Below are 12,505 nucleotides of genomic sequence, written 5' to 3'. Positions count from 1 at the left end.
ATTCTGAAGATAATGTCTCAGAAATTTTAAAATTTGCTCAGAAATCTATAGTTGATGACTCAGACATTTAAAAATGACCAATTTCAGAAATCCTGAAAAAATGTCTCAGAAGCTCAGAAATTTTAAATTTGCTCAGAAATCTACAGTTGATGACTCAGACGTTTTAAAATGACCGATTTAAAAAATTCTGAAAATAATGTCTTGGAAGCTCAGAAATTTTAAAAATGACCATATTCTGAAGATAATGTCTCAGAAATTTTAAAATTTGCTCAGAAATCTACAGTTAACGACTCAGACGTTTAAAAATGACCAATTTCAAAAATTCTGAAAAGAATGTCTTAGAAGTTCAGAAATTTTAAAATTTGCTCAGAAATCTACAGTTGATGACTCAGACATTTAAAAATGACCAATTTCAGAAATCCTGAAAAAATGTCTCAGAAGCTCAGAAATTTTAAAATTTGCTCAGAAATCTACAGTTGATGACTCAGACATTTAAAAATGACCAATTTCAGAAATCCTGAAAAAATGTCTCAGAAGCTCAGAAATTTTAAAATTTGCTCAGAAATCTACAGTTGATGACTCAGACGTTTAAAAATAACCATTTTCAAAAATTTTGAAAAGAATGTCTCAGAAGCTCAGAAATTTTAAAATTTGCTCAGAAAACTACAGTTGATGACTCAGACGTTTAAAAATGACCATTTTCAAAAATTCTGAAAAGAATGTCTTAGAAGTTCAGAAATTTTAAAATTTGCTCAGAAATCAGCTGATGACTCAGACGTTTAAAAATGACCAATTTCTAAAATTCTGTAAAGAATGTCTTGGAAGCTCAGAAATTTTAAAATTTGCTCAGAAATCTAAAGTTAGAAACCTCATTTTTCCTAAAAATTTTGGTTTTGAAAAAAGTTACCCAAAAATGAATGTTTCCACTGAATTCCTTGTCCTCGATTTGGTAGAAAACGAGTACAAACTAAATTTTTTCCAAAAATTTTAAAATGGCGGCTCTGGACGCCATTTTGCGATTTCCGCCATTTTGACTTGAGATAGCCCAGGCTTTATGGTACTCGTTTTCGACTAATTCGGGGTCAAGGAATCCATTTCTGCAGTCAGATTTGACGTATCTGTCATTCACTTCGAGAAACCTTATTTTTCTTAAAAAAATTGGTTTAGAAAAAAGTTATGCAAAAATGAATGTTATCACTGAATTCCTTGTCCACGATTTAGTAGAAAACGAGTACAAACTCAATTTTTTCAAAAAATTTTAAAATGGCGGCTCTGGACGCCATTTTGCGATTTCGGCCATTTTGACTTGAGATAGTCCAGGCTTGATGGTACTCGTTTTCGACTAATTTGGGGTCGGGGAATCCATTTCTGCTGTCAGATTTGACGTATCTGTCATCCAGTTCGAGAAACCTTATTTTTCTTAAAAAAACTGGTTTAGAAAAGAGTTACGCAAAAATGAATGTTACCACTGAATTCCTTGTCCTCGATTTAGTAGAAAACGAGTACAAACTCAATTTTTTCCAAAAATTTTAAAATGTCGGCTCTGGACGCCATTTTGCGATTTCCGCCATATTGACTTGAGATAGTCCAGGCTTGATGGTACTCGTTTTCGACTAATTCGGGGTCGGGGAATCCATTCCTGCTGTCAGATTTGACGTATCTGTCACCCAGTTCGAGAAACTCGACTTTGACCTCAAATTTTGTTTTTTTGAGGTCAAAAAGTCAAATTGTTTTACAGATAGTCCTCCGCAAGCCGAGAGGGGGGAACATTTCACCCTCAAAGACGCAGAGGGGGAGGAAATTGTCCACGTGGACCGCAACGAGTTGGAGGTGAGCGCCCTCTACTACTCCCCCCAACTCGGCTGCTTATTGGTCGGTTACAATTTTGGCGCCTTTCAAATGTGGGATTTGAGGTAAATTATTAAAAAAAAAAATAATTTGACCTCAAAATTTCCCTCAAAAGAAAAAAAAAATGGTAACCAAACAGATTTGACGACAACATTTTTGAGGTCTAAATCGAATTTTGGTACTTTTTTTGAGGTCAAGAAAATAAATTGTAAAAATTTTGAGGTAAAAAAAAATTGAGGTTAAATTTTTTAAGGCCAACAAATTTTGAGGTACTTTGGGTTTGAACGCATTTGATTAAAATTTTGAGGTTAACAAATTTTGAGGTCAGTAAATTGAAAAATCATTATTTTTGAGGTTATCAATTTTTGAGGTCAGTAATTTTAAAAATTAATGATTTTGAGGTCAGTAATTTGAAAAGTCAATAATTTTGAGGTCAGTAAATTAAAAAAACATTATTTTTGAGGTTAGTAATTTTAAAAGTCAATAATTTTGAGGTTAACACATTTTGAGGTCAGTTATTTTAAAAGTCAATAATTTTGAGGTCAGTCAATTAAAAAATCGTTATTTTTGAGGTTAACAAATTTTGAGGTCAGTAATTTTAAAAGTCAATAATTTTGAGGTCAGTCAATTTAAAAGTCAATATTTTTGAGGTCAGTAATTTTAAAAGTCAATAATTTGGAGGTCAGTCAATTTAAAAATCAATAATTTTGAGGTCAGTAAATTTAAAGAACAATAATTTTGAGGTCATTTAAAGTCAAGAAATGTAGAAATTCAAAAATTTTGAGGTTAGGTTAGTACAAAATTATTAAAAATGAAGTTAAATTTTTTTTGAGGTCAAAAAATGTTTGAGGTCATTTTAAGTCAAAAAATCTTGAAATTCAAAAATTTTGAGGTTAGGTTAGTACAAAATTTTTAAAAATTAAACTAAAATTTTTTTGAGGTCATTTTAAGTAAAAAATCTTAAAATTCAAAAATTTTGAGGTTAGGTTAGTACGAAATTATTAAAAGTGACGTTAAAATTTTTTGAGGTCAAAAAAATTTTGAGGTCAGTTAAAGTCAAAAAAATCTTAAAATTCAAAAATTTTGAGGTTAGGTTAGTCCAAAATTATTAAAAATTTAGTTAAATTTTTTTTTGAGGTCATTTAAAGTCAAGAAATGTGGAAATTCAAAAATTTTGAGGTTAGGTTAGTACAAAATTGTGAAAAATGAAGTAAAATTTTTTTGAGGTCAGAAAAATTTTGAGGTTTTTTATATCTAAAAATTCACAAATTTTGAGGCTATACAAATTTAGGCAAAAAATTTACAAAATTATAAAAAATGAGGTTAAAATTTTTTTTGAGGTCAAGAAATTTTTGAGGTCAAAATTTTTTTTTGAGGTCAAAACAAAGAAAAAATCCAAAATACTTTCAGAAACCTCAAATTGAGGTACACGTCGCCGATTTGCGAGGACAACATCCCGATCACCGGATTTACGGTTCAGGAACCGGCGGACGATCCGAAAGCTTATTGTTACGTGTGGGTGGCGTATAGTCACGCCCATTTGTACCAGCGCGGACTACCGTTTGCCGTCCTCTATTCCTTCTATTTCGAGCGAAAAACCCACCATCCGAACGGCTGGGGAAACTTGTACGAGGTAAGTTGAGGAAATTGACAGTTTCTCGAACTGGGTGACAGCTACTGTCATTTTGACAGCGGGAATGGATTCCCCGTTCCCGAATTAGTCGAAAACGAGTACCATCAAGCCTAGCGAAATCGGAAGGGTTTTGACGTTATTCGCTGTCAAAATGACAGATTTGCATTTTTACGCAACTTTTGCAATTTTTACCGGAAAATAATGTTTGCGGAGTGGTTTTGGACTAATTCGGGGGTGTCCAATCTAGTCGTGAAGTCACTTTTTCGATATCTCATCAAACAACCCGGAAATGGGGAGTTTCTCGAACTGAGTGACAGTTACTGTCATTTTGACAGTTGGAATCGATTCCCCGTCCCCGAATTAGTCGAAAACGAGTACCATCAAGCCTAGCGAAATCGGAAGGGTTTTGACGTTATTTGCTGTCAAAATGACAGATTTGCCCTAACGCAACTTTTGCAATTTTTACCGGAAAAGAACGTTTGCGGAGTGGTTTTGGACTAATTCGGGGGTGCCCAATCTGGTGGTCAAGTCACTTTTACGATATCTCCTCAAACGACCCGGAATTTGACAGTTTCTCGAACTGAGTGACAGTTACTGTCAATCTGACAGGTGGAATCGATTCCCCGTCCCCGAATTAGTCGAAAACGAGTACCATCATGCCTAGCGAAATCAGAAGGGTTGTGACGTTATTTGCTGTCAAAATGACAGATTTGCATTTTTATGCAACTTTTGCAATTTTTACCGGAAAATAACGTTTGCGGAGTGGTTTTGGACTAATTCGGGGGTGTCCAATCTGGTGGTCAAGTCACTTTTACGATATCTCCTCAAACAACCCGGAAATCAGCAGTTTCTCGAACTGAGTGACAGTTACTGTCAATTTGACAGCTGGAATCGATTCCCCGTCCCCGAATTAGTCGAAAACGAGTACCATCATCCCCAGCGAAATCGGAAAGGTTTTGACGTTATTCGCTGTCAAAATGACAGATTTGCATTTTTATGCAACTTTTGCAATTTATACCGGAAAAGAACGTTTGTGGAGTGGTTTTGGACTAATTCGGGGGTGTCCAATCCAGTCGTGAAATCACTTTTTTGCTAACTGTTCACGTGACCGAGCTGTCTCAATTTTCTCGAACTGAGTGACAGTTACTGTCAATCTGACAGTTGGAATCGATTCCCCGTCCCCGGATTAGTCGAAAACGAGTACCATCAAGCCTAGCGAAATCGGAAGGGTTTTGACGTTATTCGCTGTCAAAATGACAGATTTGCATTTTACGCAACTTTTGCAATTTTTACCGGAAAATAATGTTTGCGGAGTGGTTTTGGACTAATTTGGGGGTGTCCAATCTGGTGGTCAAGTCACTTTTACGATATCTCCTCAAACGACCCGGAATTTGGCAGTTTCTCAAACTGAGTGACAGTTACTGTCAATCTGACAGGTGGAATCGATTCCCCGTCCCCGAATTAGTCGAAAACGAGTACCATCAAGCCTAGCGAAATCGGAAGGGTTTTGACGTTATTCGCTGTCAAAATGACAGATTTGCATTTTATGCGACTTTTGCAATTTTTACCGGAAAAGAAGGTTTGTGAAGTAGTTTTGGACTAATTCGGGGGTGTCCAATCCAGTCGTGAAGTCACTTTTACGATATCTCTTCAAACGACCCGGAAATCGGCAGTTTCTCGAACTGAGTGACAGTTACTGTCAATTTGACAGCTGGAATCGATTCCCCGTCCCCGAGTTAGTCGAAAACGAGTACCATCATGCCTAGCGAAATCGGAACGGTTTTGATGTTATTTGCTGTCAAAATGACAGATTTGCATTTTTATGCAACTTTTGCAATTTTTACCGGAAAAGAACGTTTGTGGAATGGTTTTGGACTAATTCGGGGGTGTCCAATCTGGTGGTCAAGTCACTTTTACGATATCTCCTCAAACGACCCGGAAACTGTCACTTTCTCGAACTGGGTAACAGTTACTGTCAATTTGACAGCTGTAATCGATTCCCCGTCCCCGAATTAGTCGAAAACGAGTACCATCAAGCCTAGCGAAATCGGAAGGGTTTTGACGTTATTCGCTGTCAAAATGACAGATTTGCATTTTTATGCGACTTTTGCAATTTATACCGGAAAAGAACGTTTGTGGAATGGTTTTGGACTAATTCGGGGGTGTCCAATCTGGTGGTCAAGTCACTTTTACGATATCTCCTCAAACAACCCGGAATTTGACAGTTTCTCGAACTGAGTGACAGTTACTGTCAATCTGACAGTTGGAATGAATTCCCCGTCCCCGAATTAGTCGACAACGAGTACCATCAAGCCTAGCGAAATTGGAAGGGTTTTGACGTTATTCGCTGTCAAAATGACAGAATTGCATTTTTACGCAACTTTTGCAAATTTTACCGGAAAAAAAAGTTTGCGGAGTGGTTTTGGACTAATTCGAGGGTGTCCAATCCGGTGGTGAAGTCACTTTTACGATATCTCCTCAAACGACCCGGAAATTGGCAATTTCTCGAACTGAGTGACAGTTACTGTCAAATTGACTTCAGAAATGGATTCCCCGTCCCCGAATTAGTCGAAAACGAGTACCATGAATGGGGGTCAATTTGACAGGATTTTCAACACTGTTCCGTGCGATTCCAATTGGAACTGGGCGACGCGCGGGCGGCCGTCAAATCCGCCAAAGGCGGCGCTTTCCTGCACTTTCAACCCATCAATCGTGACGTCAACGGTCTGTCGTTGTGTCAAATGTCGTGGTGGTACTGGACGGGCATGCGCGAGTGCAGCACCGGCGTGCTGGTGTTCGATCTGAACCAGTGGTACAAGGAACAGATGCCGCGTAAGTTTTGGACCGTTCAACGGAACGGAACGGTTTTTTTTCATTTTTTTTCTAGGCGTTCCAAACTGGAACCGCTGTTCCAATTACATGATTCAAAATGGCGTCGAGGGTCTGTTGTTGGACGTGAAAATGGACGAGAAATCGTTGGTCCAGTTTGTGGGCGTTCAACGATTGGAGGAACATTTCTGTCCCACCGCGTTGTCGTTCGGTAAGTTGGTGGAACGGAACGTTCCATTTTTTGGAACGTTCGAAAAAAATCTTGTTTATACTCGTTTTCTACTAATTCGAGGACGGGGAATTCAGTGGTGACGTCCATTTTTGCGTAACTTTGTTCCAACTAGGATTTTCGTAAGAATTTACTGTAAAAACTAAGTTTCTCGAACTGGGTGACAGATACGTCAAATCTGACTTCGGAAATGAATTCTTCGACCCCGAATTAGTCGAAAACGAGTACCATCAAGCCTGGACTATTTTAATCCAAAATGGCGGAAATTGCAAATGGCGCCCGGAGGCGCCATTTTGATTTTTTCCTAAAAAATCGGGTTTATACTTGTTTTCTACTAATTCGAGGATGGGGAATTCAGTGGTGACGTTCATTTTTGCGTAACTTTGTTCCAACTAGGATTTTCGTAAGAATTTACTGTAAAAACTAAGTTTCTCGAACTGGGTGACAGATACGTCAAATCTGACTTCGGAAATGAATTCTTCGACCCCGAATTAGTCGAAAACGAGTACCATCAAGCCTGGACTATTTTAATCCAAAATGGCGGAAATTGCAAATGGCGCCCGGAGGCGCCATTTTGATTTTTTCCTAAAAAATCGGGTTTATACTTGTTTTCTACTAATTCGAGGATGGGGAATTCAGTGGTGACGTTCATTTTTGCGTAACTTTGTTCCAACTAGGATTTTCGTAAGAATTTACTGTAAAAACTAAGTTTCTCGAACTGGGTGACAGATACGTCAAATCTGACTTCGGAAATGAATTCTTCGACCCCGAATTAGTCGAAAACGAGTACCATCAAGCCTGGACTATTTTAATCCAAAATGGCGGAAATTGCAAATGGCGCCCGGAGGCGCCATTTTGATTTTTTCCTAAAAAATCGAGTTTATACTTGTTTTCTACTAATTCGAGGATGGGGAATTCAGTGGTGACGTTCATTTTTGCGTAACTCTCTTCCTAACCGAGATTTTTATGAAAAGTTAAGTTTCTCGAACTGAGTGACAGTTACTGTCAAACTGACTTTGGAAATGGATTCCTTGACCCCGAATTAGTCGAAAACGAGTACCATCAAGCCTGGACTATTTTAATTCAAAATGGCGGAAATTGCAAATGGCGCCCAGAGGCGCCATTTTGGTTTTTTTCTAAAAAATCGAGTTTATACTCGTTTTCTACCAATTTGAGGACAAGGATTTCAGTGGTGACATTAATTTTCGTGTAACTTGTTCATTTTTACGTAACTTTGTCCAAATAGGATTTTCGTAAAAATTTACTGTAAAAACCAAGTTTCTCGAACTGGGTGACAGATACGGACAAACTGACTTTGGAAATGGATTCCTTGACCCCAAATTAGTCGAAAACGAGTACCATCAAGCCTAGTCTATTTCAATCCAAAATGGCGCCCGGAACGTTCCGTATTTTATAATTTTCTGGAACGTTCCATACCGTTCCACACGTGGAACGTCTCAGAAAATCCTCCCGAAATCGGTGTGGCAAGTGGAACGGAACGTTCCATTCTCCAAAAATGACCGTTCCGCGCCATTTTAAATCAGTCGCGGTTTCCGTTAGATTTGTGGGGCGTGTCAGACGACGCCATCTTGAAAATCCACAACAAAAGCGTGCAAAAGGACTTTCTGGACACGATAGCGGCCAGTCAACATTTGGCGCTTCTGCGGCCCGAAAATCTGTTCGAACAAATCACGAATTTGGGTTTGGTGCCGCTGTTTTACGATCTGCGCAACAGCACGTCGCTGGATCAGGTGAGTGCGCGTTTCTCGAACTGGGTGACGGTTACTGTCAAACTGACTTCAAAAATGGATTCCTTGACCCCGAATTAGTCGAAAACGAGTACCATCATGCCTGGACTATTTCAATTCAAAATGGCGGAAATTGCAAAATGGCGTCCGGAGGCGCCATTTTGATTTTTTCCTAAAAAATCGAGTTTATACTCGTTTTCTACTAATTCGAGGACGAGGAATTTAGTGGTGACGTTCATTTTTGCGTAACTTTTTTCAAAACCAAAATTTTTATTAAAAGTCTAGTTTCTTGAATTGGGTGACAGATACGTCAAATCTGACTTTGGAAATGGAATCCCTGACCCCGAATTAGTCGAAAACGAGTACCATCAAGCCTGGGCTATCTCAAGCCAAAATGGCGGAATTTGCAAAATGGCGCCCAGAAGCGCCATTTTGATTTTTTCCTAAAAAATCGAATTTATACTCGTTTTCTACTAATTCGAGGACGAGGAATTCAATGGTGACGTCCATTTTTGCGTAACTGTCTTCCTAACCGAGATTTTATGAAAAGTTAAGTGTCTCGAACTGAGTGACAGATACGTCAAATCTGACTTTGGAAATGGATTCCCCGACCCCGAATTAGTCGAAAACGAGTACCATCAACCAATCATTTGGTTTCTGATAATTTCTAGTCTTCTGAGCCACATTTGCCGCTTAATTTAAAAATTTTAGTTAGTTTAGTTTTCTGAGCAATTTCAACAAGTTGTCTGAGTTATTCTGGTTTTGTGGGTCATATTTATTTTTTTGAGTTCCTTATTTACTTTAGTCTCCTGATCCGTTCTTAAGCTTCTAATACATTTAGTCTTCTGAGCAATCAAAGATCTTCTAATTTTAATTCTGAAAGTCGTTTTGGTGTTGTAACGTTTTTTTTTTGCAGAAGCCGACATTTTTAGTCTTCTGAGCCATGGTAGTCTTCTGAGCTAAGTATCAGCAAATTAAAAAAATGAACAAAATTAATTTGGAACTTCTTAAATTTAAATAAAAAATCATCAGCAGTTTAAAATTGACTCAGAAAACCATAATGTCTCAGAAGACAAAAAATATTGTTAAACGAATGCACTTAGTAATACCGAAAAGGTCTCAGAAGACTAAACAAGTTTCAAATGTCCAGACTATTTGTACCAAAATAATTGAAAACTTCAAAAGTTTAATATTTGCTAGAAATTGGCTCAGAAGACCATTATTGCTCAGAAGACTAGAAATGTCAGTCTCTGCAAAAAAAAATTACCACACCAAAACGACAAAATTAGATCTGTGATTAATTGCTCAGAAGACTAAATGTATTAAAAGTTTAAGAATGGCTCAGAAGACTAAACTAATTCAGAATCTCCTAGTCTTGTGGATCATAATTTTTAATTAATTTCTTTGAGACTGAATGGCTCAGACGACTTGTTGTAATTGCTCAGAAGACTAAACTAACTAGAATTTTCAAATTGCGCAGCAAAATATGACTCAGAAGACTACAATAACTGGGAATCTCAACATTTGAAAATTGACTCAGAATATCATTTTTGCTCAGAAGACCAGAATTTTGGAAATTTTCAAAAGAAGTTGAGTCGTTCAAACACCGGGATGCAGTGGTGACGTGCATTTTTCCGTAACTTTTGTCCAAACCGGATTTTTTTAATGAAAAACTAATTTTTTTGAACTGGGTGAGATTTACGTCAAATCTGACTTGAGAAATGGATTGCCTGACCCCGAATTAGTCGAAAACGAGTACCATCAAGCCTGGGCTATCTCAAGCCAAAATGGCGGAATTTGCGAAATGGCGCCCAGAGACGCCATTTTGATTTTTTGCTAAAAAATCGAGTTTATACTCGTTTTCTACTAATTCGAGGACGAGGAATTCAGTGGTGACGTTAATTTTTGCGTAACTTTTTTTCAAAACCAAAATTTTTATGAAAAGTCAAGTTTCTCGAACTGGGTGACAGATACGTCAAATCTGATTTGAGAAATGGATTCCCTGACCCCAAATTAGTCGAAAACGAGTACCATCAAGCCTGGACTATTTCAGTCCAAAATGACGGAAATTGCAAATGGCGCCCAGAAGCGCCATTTTGATTTTTTCCTGAAAAACCTTGTTTATACTCGTTTTCTACTAATTCGACGACGGGGAATTCAGTGGTGACGTCCATTTTTGCGTAACTCTCTTCCTAACCGAGATTTTTATGAAAAGTTAAGTTTCTCGAACTGAGTGACAGATATGTCAAATCTGACTTCGGAAATGGATTCCCTGACCCCGAATTAGTCGAAAACGAGTACCATCAAGCCCGGACTATTTCAATCCAAAATGGCGGTATTTTTGTTTTTAGGACGCCGAACGCGAGCTATTATTCACCGTCGCGCTCGAACACAACATGATCGAGTGGATCGGTCGCGCCGTCGCCAAAATGGCCGACGACTCGTTGAAATCGGCCGATTTGCGCGCGCCCGACGTGCTGCGGTGGGCGCTTAAGCGCGCGTGCGCCGTCAAAAATGCGCTGCACGCTTACTGCGCGCCGCTTTTCGATCTTTCCGGCGCCATTTTGGACGAGAACACGTTGAATCTGATCGGCCACGGCGTGACGCAAATCAGGCACGTGACCACCGTCTATCGTCACGTGGCCAACCAAATGGCCGACCTCATCGTCGATCAGGACGAATTCGTTGCCGAGCAACGATCGCTCGAGAATCTCGTCGTTTACTTTGAGGTGAGTGCTTTTTTGACATGTTTGACAGCTGTCAAATGTCATTTTTGACAATTGTGATGGGTTTGACAGTTGTCATGTGTCTTTTTTGGCAAGTTTTACGTTTTAACACGCTTGACAGCTGTCAAATGCCATTTTTGACAATTGTGATGGTTTTGACAGTGGTCAAGTGTTTTTTGACAAATTTTACGTATTTGACATTTTTAACGTGTTTAACAGCTGTCAAATGTCTTTTTGACAAATTTTTACGAATTTGACACTTTTGACATGTTTACAGCTGTCAAATGTAATTTTTGACAAATTTTACGTGTTTGACGGCTGTCAAATGTAATTTTTGACATGTTTGACAGTTATGATGGTTTTGACAGTTGCCAAGTGTCTTTTTTGGCAAGTTTTACGTTTTTGACACGTTTGACAGTTGTCAAATGTCATTTTTGACACGTTTGATAGTTGTGATGGTTTTGACAGTTGGCAAGTGTTTTTTTGACAAATTTTACGTATTTGACACGTTTGACAACTGTCAAATGTCATTTTTGACACGTTTGATAGTTGTGATGGTTTTGACAGTTGGCAAGTGTTTTTTTGACAAATTTTACGTATATTTGACACGTTTGACAACTGTCAAATGTCATTTTTGACACGTTTGATAGTTGTGATGGTTTTGACAGTTGTCAAGTGTTTTTTTGACAAATTTTACGTATTTGACACGTTTGACGGCTGTCAAATGTAATTTTTTAACACTTTTGACAGTTGTGGTGGGTTTGACAGATGTCAAGTGTCTTTTCTGACAAATTTCATGTATTTGACCCTTTTGATGAGTTTGACAGCTGTCAAATATAAGTTTTTTATATTTTGACAGTTATAATGGATTTGACAGTTGTCAAGTGTCTTTTTGACAAATTTTGCGTATTTGACATATTTGATAAGTTTGACGGCTGTCAAATGTCATTTTTGACACGTTTGATAGTTGTGATGGTTTTGACAGTTGTCAATTGTTTTTTGACAAATTTTACGTATTTGACATTTTTAACGTGTTTAACAGCTGTCAAATGTCTTTTTGACAAATTTTCACGTGTTTGACACTTTTGACATGTTTAAAGCTGTGGAATGTCATTTTTGAGAAATTTTACGTATTTGACACTTTTGATGAGTTTGACAGCTGTCAAATATCATTTTTTAATAAGTTCGACAGTTTTAATATGTTTCACAGTTGTCAAGTGTCTTTTTTGACAAATTTCATGTATTTGACACTTTTGATGAGTTTGACAGTTGTCAAGTGTCTTTTTTGGCAAATTTTACGTATTTGACACTTTTGATGGGTTTGACAGCTGTCAAATGTCATTTTTTGACTTGTTTGACCGTTGCGTTATTTTTGACAACTTTTATATGATTTTTAACGTATTTGACAGTTGTGATGGGTTTTGACAGTTCTAACGTAAAAAAAAAACGTCATTTTTTTTTTTTGTTTCAAGCCATTTTGGTCTTCTGAGCC

The 12,505-nt window shown here is 37.8% G+C and overlaps 1 protein-coding gene across 9 annotated transcripts in view; it reads left to right on the top strand.

Annotated features, from left to right (window-relative positions):
* Positions 1–12,505, top strand: part of Elys (AT hook containing transcription factor 1 homolog) — a 64,095-nt gene that overhangs the window by 16,972 nt on the left and 34,618 nt on the right. For all 9 annotated transcript variants that reach the window (XM_081993258.1, XM_081993261.1, XM_081993259.1 and 6 more), the window contains 6 exons: positions 1,739–1,913; positions 3,259–3,481; positions 6,088–6,313; positions 6,369–6,521; positions 8,100–8,290; positions 10,639–11,016. In XM_081993258.1, the coding sequence (XP_081849384.1) occupies positions 1,739–1,913; positions 3,259–3,481; positions 6,088–6,313; positions 6,369–6,521; positions 8,100–8,290; positions 10,639–11,016 (1,346 nt within the window). The remainder of the gene's footprint in view (positions 1–1,738; positions 1,914–3,258; positions 3,482–6,087; positions 6,314–6,368; positions 6,522–8,099; positions 8,291–10,638; positions 11,017–12,505) is intronic.

Source organism: Ips typographus, linkage group LG15 (assembly GCF_016097725.1).
Source record: "Ips typographus isolate SLU linkage group LG15, UJ_Ityp_2.0, whole genome shotgun sequence".
NCBI lineage: Eukaryota > Metazoa > Arthropoda > Insecta > Coleoptera > Curculionidae > Ips > Ips typographus.
This window is presented reverse-complemented; position numbering and strand designations above follow the sequence as displayed.